The sequence below is a fragment of the Chiloscyllium punctatum genome, chromosome 44 (assembly GCF_047496795.1).
Source record: "Chiloscyllium punctatum isolate Juve2018m chromosome 44, sChiPun1.3, whole genome shotgun sequence".
NCBI classification, from domain to species: Eukaryota; Metazoa; Chordata; class Chondrichthyes; order Orectolobiformes; family Hemiscylliidae; genus Chiloscyllium; species Chiloscyllium punctatum.
Window position 1 is genome coordinate 17,082,126 of NC_092782.1, and position 19,728 is coordinate 17,101,853.

General features: G+C 43.3%; 1 protein-coding gene across 1 annotated transcript in view; it reads left to right on the plus strand.

Moving 5' to 3' along the window:
* plxnc1 (plexin C1) overlaps positions 1-19,728 on the plus strand; it is a 129,740-nt gene that overhangs the window by 25,777 nt on the left and 84,235 nt on the right. Inside the window, exons 2-5 of the mRNA XM_072562355.1 lie at positions 4,419-4,547; positions 5,369-5,503; positions 15,418-15,518; positions 19,139-19,268. Coding sequence (XP_072418456.1) covers positions 4,419-4,547; positions 5,369-5,503; positions 15,418-15,518; positions 19,139-19,268 — 495 coding nt within the window. The remainder of the gene's footprint in view (positions 1-4,418; positions 4,548-5,368; positions 5,504-15,417; positions 15,519-19,138; positions 19,269-19,728) is intronic.

Sequence of the window (19,728 nt, forward strand, 5' to 3'; positions counted from 1 at the left end):
GGGTGACGATAATGGGTTTGGCAGAAATGTTTATCATTGCTATCAAAACGGAAGAGACTGGAAATTCTAAGTTGCAAGAAAGCACAAAATAAAATACAAAGAAAGCGACAATAACTGCACTGCCTCCACCACTCTAAGTAACAGAAACATAGACTCATAGAGTTATAGAGATAAACAGCATGGAACAGAACATTCAGTCCAATTTGTCCTTGCTGCCCAGATATCCTAAATTAATCTAGTCCCATTTGCCAGCATTTGGCCCATATTCCTCCAAATCCTTCCTATTCATATACCCATCCAGGTGACTTTTAAATGTTGCAATTATACCAGCCTCCACCATTTCCTCTGGCAGCTCATTCCATACACACAGTACCCTCTGCGTGAAAAAGCTGCCCTTATATCCCTTTTAAATCTTTCCTCTCTCACCTTAACCCCCTGCCCTCTACTTTTGGATTCCCCCACCCTGGGTAAAAGATCTTGTCTATTTACCCTATCCATGCCCCTCATGATTTTATATATCTCTAGAAGGTCACCCCCTCAGCCTATTCAGCCTCTCCCTGTAGCTCAAACCCTCCAACCCTGGCAACATCCTTGTAAGTCTTTTAGAACCCTTTCAAGTTTCACAACAACCTTTCTATAGCAGGAAGACCATAAGTGCACACAGTATTCCAATAGTGACCTAACCAATATCCTATATAGCCTGCACTGACCAATGAAGGCAAGCATACCAAGTGCTTTCTTCATTGTCCTATCTACTTGTGACTCCACTTTCAAGGAACTATAAACCTGTACTTCAAGGTCCTTTTTTGTTCAGTAACATTCCCTGGGATCTTACCATTAAGTGTATAAGTCCTACCCTGATTTGCCTTTCCCAAATGCAGCACCTCAAATTTGTCTAAGTTAAACTTCATTTGCCACTTCCCTCTTCTGCAACTAAGTTCAGTTAGATTGCATCACAGCTCAGTGAAGAACTATTTATGTCGATTTCAAGCCAGACATTGGGTGCTGATGTATTTCAGAAGTGACAAATTCAACCAAACTATGCTCCAAAAAAAACCCCACATAAAAGATAGCAAGTCAAGCTAGAATGAATCTCCAGATAAGACAATTGAGAAGGTGAACATACTGTCATCACTGAGAAGTCAATCGCTGAGAGGGAAGGAGAAAGCACAATATGTTCAACAAGGAATAAGTTCATCTCCATGAGCACTGACCAACAGGCAGAATGAGAACCAAATTCCAAATACGCAATTTGAATATGTGGTGCATACAACTCTGTGAAAGACACAGTGAGAAAATGCAAACAGCAGGTAATGATCCAGATACTGCAAAGAAAAAGTTACTAGCTATAGTGGGAACCAACCTTGACACCAAAAGAATACACATATTATCAAAGACCCCAATGTGAAAGAAATACAAGAGGTTTAAGAATCTCAGAGTCAAGATAGATCTGCAGATCTCAATCCATAGGAAGACAATCCAAGTCAATTATCTATTACTGAACAAACTCACATTCTTCCAAGCCTTAAGAAAACATGTTCATGGAAAACAGTGACACTTAGATTCATCTGAATTTGTAAAAATCCAAAACTTGGGGATACTGGTAAATGTAAACATATCAAAGCATATTACTATATGACAATTATGAGGGAAAACAACTTTAGGGGAAGATGCACATGGGTATGAAATGGTTAAGATTGAGTACGGTGAGCACTGTGATGATGTCACTGAAACTGCATCAGAGTGCCAAAGGAGGTAGCCAACAAACCTGAGGCCAGTTCAGTCCCAACAGTCTCTGTGATGATGTCAGTCATACTCATGTAACTTGTAAATGTTTGCAGCAATGCAATAAACTTCATGTTGTTTACTCAACAAGACACTTCTAGTGAGACCAGAAAGGTAGGAATCCTAATCCAATCAGTTCAGGCTTGAAGGAAGCTAAACACAACAAACTCTGAATCTATTTTTCTCTCACACAGATGATAATTTCGACTTTGTGTGGCAGTGTTCTAATGAGACAGCAATCCACTTCACATCTCTTCTGTTTTTTCATTGCCCTCAATGGAAAAATATTAAAACAAATTCTGACTTGATAGGTGCCGCAGGAGGTGGCAAAGGCAAATAGTATGTTGGCTATCATAGTGAGAGGAGTTGAATGCAGGAACAGGGATGTCTTGCTGCAACTGTACAAGGCCTTAGATTAGCTCTAAGTTAAAAATCACACAATGCCAGGTTATAGTCCAACAGATTTATTTCGAAACACTAGCTTTCAGAGCACTGCTCCTTCATCAATAGGTTGTTTAGCTCAGTTGACTGGCTGGTTGCTTTATGAAAAGCACTGTGATGCTAACAGCATTGGTTTGATTCCCATCACTGGCTGAAGTTATTATGAAGGGCTCTCTTTCTCAATCTCTCCCCTTCCCTGAGGTATGTTGACCCTCAGATTAAGTCACCACTGGTTGTCTCTCTTTAATGAGAGGGCAGCCCTATGGACTGGATGATGATCTAGGAGTAGATCATCTGGCCCTTTTAGCCTGCTCCATTATTCAATAAGATCATGGCTGATCGTTTTGTGGCCTGAGCTCCACTTACCCACCTCTTACCATAACTTTTAATTCCTATGCCATTTGAAAGATTATCTGTCCTAGCTTTAAAAACCTTTACTGAGGAAGTCTCAACCACTTCACTTCCTCTGGGTGAAGAAGTTCCTTCCCAATTCAGTCCTAAATCTGCTCCATTAATTTTAAAATAATGCCCTACTCTCCTAGTTTCACCCGCTAGTGGAAACATCCTCTCTACTTCTATCTTGTCTATTCCCTTCATAATTTTATATGTTTCTATAAGATCCTCCCTCATTCTTCTAAATTCCAATGAATGTAGTCCCAGTCTCTCTTCATAAGCCAACCCCCTCAACTCTGGAATCAACCTAGTAAATCTCCTCTGTACCTCTCCAGTGCCAGTATATCCTTTCACAAGTAAGGTGACCAAACTGCTTGCAGTACCCTAGGTGAGGCCTCACCAGCTGCAACATAACCTCCCTGCTTTTAAACTTGATCTCTTTAGCAATGAAGGACAAAATTCCATTTGCCTTAATTACCTGTTGCACCTGCAGACCAACCTTCTGTGATACATGCACAAGGACACCCAGGTCCCTCTGCACAGCAGCATGCTGCACTTTCTCACCATTCAATAATAGTCCTTTTTATTGTTATTCCTACTGAGATGGATGACTTCACATTTATTAACATTGTACTCCATCTGCTAGACCTTTGCCCACTCACTTAAATTATCTATGTCCCTTTGCAAAGTTTCACAGTCCTCTTCACACTTTGCTCTGCCACTCATCTTAGTGTCATCTACAACCTTTGACACACTACACGTGGTCCCCAACTCCAAATCATCTAATGCCCGAAAGGTTGATTCTCCTGCTCCTCAGATGCTGCCTGATGGGCTGTGCTTTTCCAGCACCACACTCTTTGACTCTGATCTTCAGCATCTGCAGTCCTCTCTTTCTCCAAATCATCTATGTAAATTGTGAATAATTGCAGACCCAACACGAATCCTTGAGGCATATCACTACTCACTGATTGCCAACCAGAATACCACTCACTTATTCCCACTTTTTGCTTCCTGTTGGTTAACCAATCCTCTATCCATACTAATACGTTGCCCGTAACACATTGCATCATTATCCTACGCAGCAGCCTTTGTGTGGCACCTTGCCAAATGCCTTTTGGAAATCTAGGTACACCGCAACCCCGTTGTGCACCATGTTTGTAATGTCTTCATAGAATTCCAAATGATTAGTTAAGCATGACCTGCCTTCATGAACCCATGCTGTGTCTGCCCAACGGGACAATTTCTATCTCGATGCATTGCTATTTCTTCCTTGATAATAGACTCAAGCATTTTCCCCACTACAGAAGTTAAGCTAACTGGTCTATTATTCCCCATCTTTTGTCTACCTCCCTTCTTAAACAGTAGTATCACATTTGCTGTTTTCCAATTTGCTGGAACTACCCCAGAGTCCAGTGAATTTTGGAGAATGACTACAAGTGCATTTGCTATTTCTCCCGCCAACTTTTTTAGTATCCTGGGATGCATTTCATCAGGGCTAGGAAGAAGAGAAATAGAGAGGGTTACAGAGTGAGAAAGGCAGAGCAAGACCAAGGTGGGAAGAGCAAATAGCTTATAAAACAGGCAGCAGGAGAGAGCCAGGATGGGAGACAGAAGCAAAGAAGTGGTAAAATACGAGGGATACAGAAATAGAATAAGAGAAGAGACGGTGAGAGAGGGAAATGGAGACCAAGAAAGAGATAAATGATTATTACTAAGCATTTCATGTTCTATAATTTTCCTTTAGTATTTCAAATTGTGACATTATAATTTTCTTATGATACATTTTATCACTATTTTAGAGAAGAATCATAAATTTAACTTCAATCAACAAGGAACTTCAATATCCCGGACTACTCTCAGTGTCAGCCACAATTGTGAAAGATTGGATTGTCTTATTTCTCGGGACAGACAATGGACAATTAATTAAGGTCAGAAGCAATGTTTGTTACATTTATCCCTTAAATGCAGTATAACTGGTCTGAAAACCAATTGAGGGCCGCTGTATATTCACTGAGTGGCAGTTCGCAATTCAGAGATGGAGGCACAGCCATTAACAATGACCACTATCACCCAGAGCACTATATTGAAAAGTGACGTTTCCAGCCACAACTTCAGTCTATTGCCATTTTATAGATGATAAATGGAGATAATGACTATTTAAATGTGGTCTTTAAACATGCACCCTCTTTGCCTGACATGAAAGTGAGAAGGGAGTGACAGGATTGCAGTGATGGCCTCACCTTGCCTGGCAAACCCCCCCTCCGCCCCAAATGTGCCTATGCCCTGACAATAATATGATGGAATAGAAATAGTGGGTATGAGTTTGCATTCCCGCATCACAGGATTAGCCAGCTAGTGATAGGAATCACTAAAGGAGTGAAGATTGTTGTAGGGATTTGAACACTGAATCCAGGCTGACATTCTAGTGCAGTTCTGAGCAAGTGCTGCCGAGAAAAGACGTAAATCCAAAGCCCCAAGCAGGTGGACATAAAGTATCCCATAGCACGCTTTTGAATAAGAGCAGGCATTTTAATCTGTGTCCTGGCTAGTGTTGATCCCTCAACTGTGAGGAATAGAACAGATTCACCAGCAATTATCATGTTCTTTGTGGGTTGTCCTTCAGTAATTTACAGTCAATGAAGAACTTTTAAAGTGCAATCACTGCTGTCATTTAGGAAGATGAACCAAGCGGGAAACTTCATGATATAAATGTTGAGGCGAATTCATTAACTTTATCATTTCTACACAGATGATTCTGGACAAGGCCCTACATGTAATTCGACTGACTGTTCTGTCTGACTTGGAGAATGAAAGCCCAATCTCTCGCAACGTGATATTTGATCCATTGGACACAAATTATCTGTACCTAGCATCTGAGAATGAGGTGAGCTAATAATTTCCCTGTCCATCACAGCATTGCTATTTTGCGTGCAATAACTTATTAATTGACTCTTGACATGGAGTGCCACTGGCAAGGCTGATTACCCATTACCCATCCTGAGCTGCCCTGAGAAGGTTGTGGTGGGCAATCCCCTGATGGTCACTGTTTAGGATAATTGGGTGTCTACCTGTGCCATTTTGGAAGTCATTTTAGAGTCAACATTGACATCAGACTGGACTTACATGGAGGTCAGATGGGTCAGGAGGGCAAGTTTCTTTTTTTAAAGGGCAAATAGCCTAATATCTGTGGTTAGAGAAAATGCTAAAGTCTATTATTAAGAAAGGAATAGGATACTATTAGAAAAGCTTAATGGAGTGCAGCAATAATATGGCTTTGCCTGTTGAATCTTTTCTACCATTCAATGAGATCCTCCTCAACTCCACTTTCATGCCTTTTTCTCATAACCTTAGATTCTCTTATGAGCAAAAGTTTGCCTGGGTCAGACTATAAACAACTCAGCCTGTACAATTCTCAAGGGTAGGACTTCCACAGATTCAGTACCTTCCTGAGAAAGAAGGCATTCCTCTTTATTTCTGATCAAACTGGGTGAGCCTCTTACTCAGAGATTATATCGTCTGGCCTTAGACAAGGGAAAACAACCTTTCAGCATCTACCCTGTCAGGTCCCTTAACTTTTTTTTATTCACTTGTGGGACATGGGCATCACTGGCTGGACCTGCATTTATTGCCCCTCCCTAGTTACCCACGAGAAGGTAGTGGTGAGCTGTTTTCTTGAACTGCTGCAGTCCACGTGCTGTAGGTTGACCCACAATGCAACTGGAGAGGGGATTCCAAGATTTTGACCCAGCGACAGTTAAAGAACAGTGATATATTTCCAAGTCAGGATGGAAGTGGTTTGGAGGAGAATTTGCAGGGGATGGTGTTCCTATATTTCTGCTGCCTTTGTCCTTCTAGACAGAAGTGGTCTTGGGTTTGGAAGATGCTATCCAAGGAACTATGATGAATTTCTGCAATGGTGTCTTGTACATAGTACATGTTGCTACTACTGAGCGCTGGTGGTGGGAGGGAGCGAATGCTTGTGGATGTGGTGCCAAGCAAGCATGCTGCTTTGTCCTGGCTGGTGTCAGGCTTCTTGAGTGTTGATGGAGCTGCATTCAGCTGCAAGTGGGGAGTATTCCATCACACTCCTGACTTGTGCCTTATAGATGGTCGATAGGCTTTTGGAAGTCAGGAGGTGAGTCACTCACTGACCTAGTCTCTGACCTGCTCTTGTAGCTTGTGTATTTATGTGGTGAGTCAGTTGAGTTCTAGTCAATGGCAATCCTCAGCATAGTGGGGGATTCAGTGATGGGAACAATGTAGAATATCAAGGGTCATTGGTACACTCTTTTTGGAGATGGTCATTGCTTGGCATTTGTGTGGCTTCAATATTAATCACCACTATTCAGCCCAGTTTCTGAATTGCTTCAGATTTCCAGCATCCACAGTATTTGCTTGTATTTATGTCAGGAAGATCTTGGTATAGAGAATAGAATGAATAGCCCTAATGTTTGTAATAAAGGCATATTTGAGCAGATAAAATACCAGTGCTCAGTGTCAATGAGCATAGATACATTTTTAACATATAGGCATTAATGGAGACTACGTTTGCAAAAAGTAGGTCAAAGCCAACATTAAATTGATACAAAAGTTAAAAACTGAGGATGCTGGGAACCTGAGAAAATGCCAGAAGCACTCATCTACTAAGCAATCTGGGAAGAGAGAAACAGAGTTAATGAGCTGAATATTGGCAAAGGTTAGAGTCTATTGCAGCCGACTTGAGAGGGACAAATGCTGCCTCTTTATGGGAAAGCCCACTGAACTATAAACCAATCAGGGCAGTGGTGAAGCTAACAGTGGGCCTATCCTAGAATTAAGACCCTGGGAGTAGAGGTCTTGCCTGGGGAGAGCTGCTGTATAGGCACCGGTGTCCTAACATCACAGAGTGGGTACTGCAGCTACATGCTAGTGGGGTTGCAGTGGACAGGGTTCATGGAGAGAGGGGTACAATGGGTTTGGCAGGTGGGAGGCTCTGGAAGAACCCCTCCCTTCCTAATGTGCAATATCACTATCGGGGGTGAGTGCCTTTGATCATAAGGAGCACTCCCCCACCAGGGTTGACGTGGTGGCTATGTGGTATATCACCTGATGACAAGCCTATCTAAAGATGAGGTAACACGAATAGTGGTGGGATTTAACCAGGTAAAATGACCGCTTGAGGGCCTCAGTTTGTGGTGAGGTGGGTCGATTAACCATGAGTCTTCTCACCCAAAGCTTCATTCAGACAGAGGTGGGAATAATTCAATGGCCAGTTGCATCACCATCCTGTCTTCAAGCTCAGGACCAGCGACAGCAGAAAATATTACCCAGTGTTCCAAGTCAGCCACCTTTCATGGAATAAATACATTTCTCATCAATATTCAATTCTTCAAAGGGTTTGTTTCCTTTTGAGGAATTCTTAGAGAGGTGTGGAAATTTGCTACTTCCTTTTCAATCTGCTTTGTATACAGGAATGTATCATGTGTTCAGTTATAGATGTCCTCTGCCTGCTGACTTCATCCTAGCATCTTTGGCTCCTTGCTTGGATCCAATTTATTTGAGAGTTTCAATCCATGACATTTAATCTAAAGTATTTTTAAAACTGTTCCAGATTTACAACCTAGGTTCTCTGTTTGTTAGCTGCCTGAGAAGGAGGTGAGTGGAAACCTGCCTTCATTCTGTCATCATAGAATCCCTACAGTGTGGAAGCAGGCCGTACAGCCCATCAAGTCCACACTAACCGTCTGAAGATCATCCCACCCAGATCCCCCCCTCCCCTATCCCTGTAACCTTGCATTCCGTATGGCTAAGCTAACCTACACAGCCCTGAACATCATGGTCAATTTAGGCAAAAGTGAGAACTGCAGATGCTGCAGATCAGAGTCGAGAGTGTGGTGCTGGAAAAGCACAGCAGGTCATGCTCCTCGGATACTGCCTGACCAGCTGTGCTTTTCCAGGACCACACTGTCAACTATGGGCAATATGGCAAGGCCAATCCACTTAACCTGCACATCTTTGGACTGTGGCAGGAAACTGGAGCACCCAGAGGAAACACACACGGACATGGGGAAATATTCCTGACACCGTGAGGCAGCAGTGCTAAAACACTGAGCTACCATGCCACCATCATGGAAGACACGTCTTTACCTGTACTTAATTGCTGTTGCAAAGGTGACAAAAATCTGCTTTCCTGGGCCAGTATATTCACAACAGTGCTGTTATGAAGGGAGTTCCAGGATCTTGACCTGGCCACAGTGAAGAAATGGCAATTTACTTGCAATCAGGATAGTTTGCAACCTAATGAGAATCTTGCATAGAATGGTATTTCCATCTATCTGCTGGCTAGGTGGTGGAGGTCGTGTATGTAGAAGGAGTTGAAGGAGTCTTGGTTAGATATTGGAGTGACCTTTTAGATAACACATACTGCTGCTATTTGGCATTGGGGAAGGGAGTGGATATTGAAAATGGTAGATGGACCGTTAGTGAAGTCGCCTGTTTTATTCCAGAGGAAGTCCCAACCTGAGTAAAAGCCCAAGGCTATTTACCTTATCTATGCCCCTCATGATTTTGAAATCCTCTATAAGGTCATTCTTCGGCCTCTGAAACTCTTGGGAGAAAATGACCTACCCTGTTCACTCTCCAGGGCATAGGTTTAAGGTGAGAGGGGAAGATTAAAAAAGGACCTGAGGGGTAACTTTTTTACATAGAGTATGGAACAAGCTACAAGAGATGTTGGAGGTGGGTACTGTTAAAAACATCTAAAAGGCATCTCGATGAGTACATGAATGGCAAGGGTTTAGAGGGATATATGCCAAATGCTGGCAAATGGGACTAGGTCAGATTGGGATGTCACAGACATGATGGACTGAATGTTGCCTATGTGTGCTGCATATGGACATAGCCTACTTCAGTATCTGAGGAGTAGCGAATGACGCTGAAAATTGTGTAATCGTTGGCAAAAATCCCTACTTCTAACTTTACGACAAAAGGAAAGTCAACAATTGGAGCTCAATTGGCCTAGGAAACTACTCTGAGGATCTCCTGCAGTGAAGTCCTTGGGCTGGTGATGGGCTTCAGTCAGCAGAGGGTGTCCCACATGATTCTCATTACATTACTAGGATTTTTTTTTATAGATATTTTTATTGAAAATTAGACTGTTTGATGTCAACCTCTGTCCAATGTAGCTTTGATGTTAAGTGCAATCATACATTTGTTGAGTTCAGTTCCTTTTCCCAAGTTGGATTAAGGCTGTAATGCGTTCTGGAGTCTAGTTGCTATGTGTCAGTGAGCAGGTTATCACTGTGTAGATTCCCCTTGACAGTACTGTTGACAACACCTTGCATCCTTTGCTTGGTCATGGGGAGTAGACTGTTAAGGCAATAATTGGCACTGTTGGATTTATCACACTTGATAATAAGACCATAAGACCATAGGAGCAGAAGTTAGATCATTCGGCCTATCAAGTGTGAGGTGATGCATTTAGGTGATGCATTTAGGCAAGACTAATTCTAGAGCAAATAATACAAGGAATGGAAGAGCCTTGGGGAAAGTTGATGGGCAGAGAGATCTGGGAGTGCAGGTCCATTGTACCCTGAAGGTTGCTGCACAGGTGGATAGAGTGGTCAAGAAGACATATAGTATGCTTGCCTTCATTGGGCGGGGTATTGAGTATAAGAGCTGGCAAGTCATGTTAACATTGTACAAGACATTGGTTCGGCCACATTTAGAATACTGTGGACAGTTCTGGTTGCCACATTACCAAAAGGATGTGGACGCTTTGGAGAGAGTGCAGAGAAGGTTTACAAGGATTTTGTCTGGTATGGAAGGTGCTAGCAATGAAGAAAGGTTTAGTAGGTTATGTTTATTTTAATTTAAAAAAAGGAGATTGAGGGGGGACCTGATTGAGGTTTACAAAATCATGAAGGGTATAGACAGGGTGGATAGAGACAAGCTTTTTCCCAGGGTGAAGGATTCAATAACCAGAGGTCATGCTTTCAAGGTGAGAGGTGGAAAGTTTAAGGGGGATACATGTGGCACGTACTTCACACAGAGGGTGGTGGGTGTTTGGAACGTGTTGCCAGCAGAGGTGGTAGAGGCAGGCACGGTAGATTCATTCAAGATGTGTCTAGATAAATGCATGAGTGGGTGGGGAGCAGAGGGATACAGATGCTTAGGAATTGACTGACAGGTTTAGAGAGTACATTTGGATTGGCTCAGCATTGGAGGGCCGAAGGGCCTATTCCTGAGCTGTAAATTTTCTTTGTTTTTTGTTCTTTGAGTCTCTCTGCCATTCGATCATGGTTGATAGGTTTTTCAACCCCGTTTTCCTGCTTTCTCCCCGTAACCTTTGATCCCTTTGGCAATCAAGGGGATCTATCTCTGTTTTAAATATACTCAATGACCTGGCTTCTAAACAGCCCTCTGTGGCAATAAATTCCATAGATTCACCACTCTCTGGCTAAAGAATTTTCTCCTTACCTCTGTTCTAAAGAGTCTTCTCTTTACTCTACGGCTGTGACCTCGGGTCCTCATCTCTCTTGCCAATGGAAACATCTTGGAGGAGAAAGTGAGGACTGCAGATCAGATGCTGGAGATCAGAGCTGAAAAATGTGTTGCTGGAAAAACGCAGCAGGTCAGGCAGCATCAAAGGAGCAGGAGAATCAACGTTTCGGGCATAAGCCCTTCTTCAGGAAAGATTCTCCTTTGATGCTGCCTGACCTGCTGCACTTTTCCAGCAACACATTTTTCAGCAATGGACATCTTCCCAATGTCCATTCTGTCCAAGCCGTTCAGTATTTTGTAAGTTTCAATCAGCACCCCCATCATCCATCTAAACTCCATCGAGTATAGTCCTAGAGTCATCAAACGTTCTTTTATGTTAAACCTTTCCCTCCTGCGATTGTTGTCGTGAACCTCCTCTGGACGAGCTGCAAGGCCAATACATCCTTCTCGAGGTATGCGGCACAAAATTGCTCGCAATACACCAACTGTGGTCTGACCAGAGCCTTACAAAGCCTCGGAAGCACACCCCTGTTTTATATTCTAGTCCTCTCATGATGAATGACTACATTGTATTGGCCTTCCTAACTACCAACTCAACCTGCAAGTTTACCTTAAGAGAATCCTGGACTAGGACTCCCAAGTCCCTTTGTACTCCAGATTTCTGGCATTTAGAAAATAGTCCATGCCTGTATTCTTCCTACCAAAGTATATGACCTCAGACTTTCCCACATTGTATTTCATCTGCCACTTCTTAGGCCACTCTCCTAACTTGTCTAAATCTTTCTTCAGGAGGGAGTGAGGCCTGCAGATGCTGGAGATCAGAGTTTAGAAGCGTGGTGCTGGAAAAGCACGGCAGTATCCGAGGAGCAGGAGAGTCAACATTTCAAGCATAAGCTCTTCATCAGGAATGTTGGGGAGGGGGAGGTGCAAGGGGGCTGAGAGATAACTGGGAGGGGGTTGGGGCCTCAATTTCATTCCAGAACATCCTGGATGGCCACCTACAGATAGGGGTGGGGGAGGGAAATACAGCACTGGTCGTGGGGTCTGACTAGAGATGGTAGAAATGGCAGAGGATGTATCTGGAGGTTGGTGGGGTGGAAGGTGTGGACCAGGGAGGTTCTATCCTTGTTGTGGTTGGAAGGGTGGTGTTCAAGGGCAGAGGAAGGTGAAGTGGTGGAGATGCTCTGGAGGGCAATATTGACTACGTGAGAGGGAAATTGTGGACCTTGAAGTAGGTGGCCATCCAGGATGTTCTGGAATGAAATTGATCCTCTGGGGAGCAGATGGGGCAGAGGCGGGAGTAAGGGATATTGTTTCTATGGGAGGGGGTGTGGGAGGAGTGTAGTGCAGGTAGCTGTGGGAGTCGCTGGATTTGAAGTAGATGTCCATGTTGAGCCAGAAGTGGAGGTGGAGAGGTCCAGGAAGAGGAGGGAGGTGTCCAAGATGGTTCAGGTGAACTTGAGGTCAGGATGGAAGGTGTTTGTGGAGTTGATGAACTGTTCAACCTCCTCGTGGGAGCATGAGGTGGCACCGATACAGTCATTGATGTAGTGGAGAAAAAGATGGGGAATGGTGCTGGTCTAACTGTGGAAGATGGACTGTTCAATGTACCCAATGAGAGGCAGGCATAACAGGAGCCCATGCAGGTGCCCATGGATACTCCTTTGGTCTGGAGGAAGTGACAGTGTAGGGAAGAATGTGGACTGCACTCAAATACAGAAGGACAGAAAAATTTGCAGAGTTAGAGGCAATCAGCAAATTAAATTCCATAGATCTATGATGTGTGAAGTGCTTGATTTTCACAGCAGGGATAAGGAGGCTATTTATTTCTTCAAAGGAAAAGAGAAACTACATGAGAAGCAAAAAGATTCAACAACACATTGTCCAGTGGCCCAATGTCCACTTTTGCCTCTCTTTTGCCTTTTATATATCTAAAGAAACTCTTGCAATCTTCCCTAATATTACAGGCGAGCTTACCCTCATACTTAATTCTCTTCCTCCTCATTTCCTTCTTCATTGTCCTCTGTCGGCCTTTGAAGGCTTCCCAATCCTCAGGCTTCTCACTGCCCTTCCTCACATTATATGCTTTCTCTTTTGCTTTTATGCTGTCCCTGACTTCCCTGGTCAGCCATGATTGCTTCTTCCCCCATTTGGTATGCTTCTTTTTCCTTGGGATGAATTTTTTCTGTGTCTCTCGAATTACTCCCAGAAACTTCTGCCATTGCTGTTCCATTGTCTTTCCTGCCAGGCTCCTCTCCCAGTCAATTTTGGTCAACTCCACCCTCATGCCTCTGTCGTTGCCTTTATTCGATTGTAAAAGGACCTTGTCTTTTGCTGGCATGTGGTTCTTGCTTTACTGCAGTAAATGTGAGCATGTATTATAATGCCTTGGTTGTGAACATGTATTATAATCCCTTCTTCAGGAAGGGCTTATGCCCAAAACGTCGATTTTCCTGCTCCTTGGATGCTGCCTGACCTGCTGCGCTTTTCCAGCAACACATTTTTCAGTATTAAAAATACAGTTTGTCTGTCTATTGACTGTATATTTGTAGTTCTTATGCATACATTCCATAGTGTATTTCTTAAGCTGCTCTGTATTAAATTGCACTTTACTATGGCCTACACATTACATGAACCTGTTTTTCTTGCTAAAGCCATTTAGTGTTCACTGCACCATTTCTCAAAGCCTCTATTTTTATATCCTTACTCATAACTCCAAATGAGGTTTCAGAATATAAAATCCAATGCTGACATTTGGGATATCCCAAATCCAAACCTGCCACACTCCAAGAAATGCTCAATAGCCCTGAATTGTCCAAATGTCAACCAACTTCGTGTCCAGAATATGTTTCCAACATCAATGAAGACTACCAGAGTCATGCATATGGGCAGATGATGCACATGCCATCAATCCGTTTGGCAGGAACCTACTGTGGGAGTGAGCCTCTGTTTATTCAGTTTCTGGGTAATGGCAATAAAAGTGGCAAAAGCACTAGCTTTGAAGCAGATAGTGTTGAATAAACCTGAAACCCACGAGAAGGTAAAGAATAAAACTCAGGGAGGGCCAATAACAGCAAAGATCAGTGTTTCCATCTCCATACTGATGGGTAAAGGCTGCTTCACAACTTCAACATTATCACAGGAGATTCCCCCAAAACAGCTGTTTGTAAGCTAGCTTGTGTTTAGAAAGCACTGTGTTTAAGTTAGATTATTAGAGGATAATAATGGGTTTGTCAGATAGGCAGACCAGTGGCAGGTGGTATTTAACCCTGATGAGTGTGAGGTGATGCACTGTGGAAGAAGAAACGAGGTGAGGCAGTATTTAATGAATGGCAGAACACTGGGTAGTTTAGAAGAACAGAAGGATCCCTGAAGTCAGCAGAGCACTGAATAGGATAGTTAAAAAGGCATATAGGACACTTGCTTTCATCAGTCATGGCATATAAGAGCAGGGAGGTAATGTTAGAGTTGTACACAGTTGAAGTACTATGTGCAGTTCTAGTTACCTCACTACAGGAAGGATGCGGTAGAACTAGAGGGGGGTTACAGAACAGATTCAACAGGATTTTGCCTGGGATGGAGAAATTAAACTATAAGGAGAGATTAGATAGGCTTGGATTGTTTTCTTTAGAGCAGAGAAGACTGAGGGGGGACGTGATTGAGATATAAAAAATTATGAGGGTGAATTATGAGGGGAGCTGCTGTTCCCCTTGGTTGAGGGGTCAAACACAAGAGGGCATGGTTTTAGGGTAAGGAGCAGGCGATTCAGAGGGGATTCAGGAAAAAAACCTTTTCACTCAGCAGGTGCTGGGGATCTGAAATGCACTGCCAGGGAAGGTAGTGGGAGGTTGGAAACCTTGGAACCTGCAAAAATATTTTGATGAGTATTTAAATATCATAACATTCAAAGGCATGGGACAAGTGCAGGAATGTGGAGTTAGTACACTTTTAGTGGTTATGTCAGTGCACACTCGATGGGCCGAATGACCTTATCTGCATTGTGTGAATCTATGAATTTGTTCCTGATTGTCCATTATAACAGGGTCACATATTCCAGGCAATGTGACCACAAGGGCAGCACCACCTCTATGACAGGCAGCTGCTGTTCTGTTGCTAGACAGTGACAAAGAATGCTGACAATGTGTTCCTGCATTTGTCTGCTGATTGCACAACTCAGTAGTGGCACTGACAATAAATGCAGCCTTCTCTGTCTACGTCGTGACATTTCTTCTGGAGCTAATTCGATCGAGACAAAATGTGAATTATCCCTCAGGTGATGGAGATGCAATCTAAAGTGTTCTTCTATTGTGTCCATAGGTGAGAAGGATAAAAGTGGCTAACTGTACACAATACAAATCCTGCACTGATTGCTTGTCTGCACAGGATCCATACTGTGATTGGCACATTGTGAAGAAAAGGTCTGTTTCTGTTTTCTAGGTAGTTACAAGTTAAATAACAGTCTCACAAGATACTGCTCACGTGTCATTCGTGTTGTTCCAATTTATAACAAAATAAGAACAAAAATTTATCCTCCTGTCCCAAAAATCTCATCCCCTTTAGACTGGCTGATTTTTGGAATGCATTACGTTTGCCACCTATCTCAATCATTCTCTCAGTTCTTGGGATAAAAAATCATTTGTATCCCCTGAATTTCCAATTTGTGTGAAATTTCAAAATGGCCTACTTTGAAATTTCTTGTGGTCCTGATCAAAATGGATTTATAATTTCTTTGGTAATAGCTGTTGCTAGACCCATGTATTAGTATTACATTTAAATAACTCCATCAATGTGAAACATATTTTTTAATTGTATTTCCCCCCACATTTTCATGTAAGATTTATGTTTAACATGACATGTACTTTCTTGTCACTCTTATTTTCCCTTCATTAAAAAAAACCCCTTATATTCTTGGGATGTCAGCTAGTCCATAAAGAGGAGGGGTATTCAGAGAGCTGCATAGACCAGACTGGGTGAAAATAATGACTCCTTTTCATTGTAGAATATTGATGTTTCTATGACAAGATGAAGTTTACTTTAACTCTTCCTGTGGAGTCAAGTGGAGCAGAAGTGGTTGTCAACACCACAGGAATGATTGATGCTTTGTCACATGCCAATCTAACACCCCTCTCGTAATTTTAAGTCCAGGGATAATTCTGGTCAATCTACACTGTACTTCCTACACTATACTTTCAAGGATGCTACCTGTGGAGACTTCCACTAGTGAACACAACTTGAGCTGTTGCCAATGAAAGGGTTCAAGACCCAATTCCCAGCCCAATGACCAACTTCCATCAATTCTTGAGCCTCTAAATTTCCATGTGCACATTACCAAGAGAATGGTAACTGTCCCATTCTAATTCCTAGGCCACTATTCTAACCATTTTCTTCTTCATTGTCAACTTGCATTATCCACTTAGTTTTCAGAATATTGGACTGCCCAGTAAAAATCTCTGCAGCCAGTCTTACAGCGTATTGCAAACACCAGCAAGTCATAGAGACAGCATGGTGTCCAAGTACGCCTCAATAAAATATCATGAACAATTACTGAACAAGACAAAAGGGATCATGGAATTCTGGCCTTTATATCTAGAAGATTAGAACACAAAGTATACAAGTTGTGCTTCAGGTTTAGTTAGGTCAGATCTAATGTTATACTAGGCCCCACACCTTGGGAAGGCTACATTGGCCTTGGATGGGTTGACCAGAATTATCCCTGGACTTAAATTATGAGAAGACATTCCCTGAACTTTAGAAGGTTGCGGTGACTTGACTGAAGTTTTTCAAGAAAGTGACGGATAGGTAGATTGGGAGAGAGGAGAATTGATGTTTCAGGCATAAGCCCTTCATCAGGAATGAGGCTTGTGGGCCGGGAGGCAGAGTTGGCTGAACTGGTCCTCATCCTCAACAACTTCTCCTTCCAATCTTCTCACTTCCTCCAAATCAAAGGGGTAGCCGTGGGCATCTATATGGGCTCCAGATATGCCTGCCTCTTTGTCAGGTACATGGAACAGTCCATCTTCTGCAGCTACACCGGCACCATTCCCCATCTTGTCCTCCGCTACATTGATGACTGTATTGGCGCTACCTTTTGCTCCCATGAGGATGTTCAACAGCTCATCAATTTCACTAACACCTTTCACCCTGGCCTCAAATTCACCTGGAATAACTAGGACACCTCCCTCCCCTTCTTGGATCTCTCCATCTCCATCTCCGGTGACTGACTAACTATGGACATCTACTACAAACCCACCAACTCCCACAGCTCCCTGGACTACACCTCCACCCATCCCGTATCCTGTAAAAACGCCATATTTTATTCCCAATTCCTCTGCCTCCACCGCATCTATTCCCAGGATGACCAATTCCACAATAGAACATCACAGATGCCCTCCTTCTTCAAAGACTGCAATTTCCCCTCCCACGTGGTCGACAATGCACTCCAGTGCATCTCCTCCACTTCCCACACCTCTGCCCTTGAACCCCATCCCTCCAACTGCAACAAGGACAGAATCCCCTGGTTCTCATCTTCCAACCCACTAACCTCCAGATACATCACATCATCCTCCGCCACTTCTACCACCTACAAATGGACCCCACCACAAGGGATATGTTCCCCTCCCCACCTGTATCTGCATTTCAGAAAGACCATTCCCTCTGTGACTCCTTTGTCAGATCCACGATCACGGCCCCCCCCCCCCAACCAGTCAACCAGTCCACACCCCACTTCTGGCACCTTCCCCTGCCACCACAAGAATTGCAAAACCTGTTCCCATACCTCCCCCCTCAACCTCCATCCAAGGCCCCAAAGGATCATTCCACATCTGACAAGAATTTACCTTTCTTATAGAAATGTCATCTGCTATATCCGTTGCACCCGATGTGGTCTCCTGCACATTGGGGAGACTGTACAGCAACATGTGGATCATTTCAGAGAACATCTCTGGGATGCCCGCACCAACCAATCCCAACCAATTGGCTGAGCACTTCAACTCTCCCTCCCACTCCACCAAGGTCATGCAGGTCCTGGGCCTCCTCCATCACCAAACCCTAACCACCCGATACCTGGAGGAAGATTGCCTCATCTTCTGCCTTGGGACCCTGCAACCACATGGGATTAATGTGAATTTCACCAGTTTCCTCATTTCCCCTCCCCCCACCTTATCCCAGTCCCAAGCCTCCAACTCAGCATCGCCCTCTTTACCTGTCCATTGTCCTTCCCATCCCATCCGCTGTACCCTCCTCTCCGACCCATCACCTTCTCCCCCACCTCCATCTATCTTTCACAATCTCATCTACCTCCCCCTAGCCCCACACCCCCTCCCATTTATCTCTCAGCCCCCGGCCCACAAGCCTCATTCCTGATGAAGGGCTTATGTGCAACTGTCAATTCTCCTGCTCCTTGGATGCTGCCTGACCTGCTGTGCTTTTCCAGCGCCACACCTTCAAGGTAGATTGGGAGAACCTATTTCTACAACTTTAAGACTACGAGGCATGGTCAAAAAATTGGAACCTGACTTTTCATCCATGAAATTGGAAAACACTTCATCACACCCTGGGTGATAGAACTCCCATCTGCCATTCCATCATAATGCTAGATCAGTAACTAGTCTTTAAATGAGATTGGTAGAGTTTTGTGAACCAACTGTCATCAGGCTATGGGAATAAGTGAGTGCTTAGAGTTAGATTGTAGATCAGCCTGGTAGGACAGGCTCAAAGAGTTAAGTGGGTCCTTCTGGGTCCTCCTATTCCTGCATTCCTCAGTCTGGGTTGGTAGAGAGATGTCAATCAAAGGGATGCCTTGGAGTTATTCTCCAATGCTCAGTTATATACAGAAATGTAAACCTATCTGCAATGTGTTACATATTGAAATACCAACCACTTATTGGCAGAAGCCTAAAATTAGCTTGTATGCATATTACAAATGAACAATTTATCTAATATTTAATGTCTTAGGCATTGCACAAGCTTTAAGCTATGAATTGAGGATATCACTTTATAACTCTCACTCACTACAATGTGTAAACCATATCTTTTAAAGGTGCTTCTTTACCACTGAATGTGAAAGCATTCTTTCAAATTCCTGCATTACCATGAAAGATGGAATCAACAACTGCCTGAGCATAACCTTAAACCCAGTGGCGATAGATGCTTCCTTCAAGAATACAAAGGTAATATATCAAAACATTTGGAATTCCACCTTGGAAATTTGACTTGTCTAGAACACTGCACACCATACTGGCACACCATATTATTTAAAGTATATTGGGGTGCAGGAGACAGTGCAAAAATAAGATTTACAAGTGCCATACCAGAATCTGGAGGTTATAATGATTAGGAAACATTGAACAGGCTTTTACAGGCAGCACAGCAAAGAGGAAGCCATTCAGCTAGCCAGCCCAATCCAATGTTAGAGCTTTGTGTCCACACTTGTGTCTATTATGGAATGTCAAGTGTATATCTGAGTTATTCCTTGATACAATGAAGGTTTCTGCCTGGGCCAACCTTTTAGGTGGTGAATTCCACATTTCTACCAGCCGCTGACAATGTTCCCTGTTAGTGATTATGCAGGTTCTGCAAGTTGCTACCATACACAGGCCTCAGAGGATGGGCACAGTGATGGGAGAAATT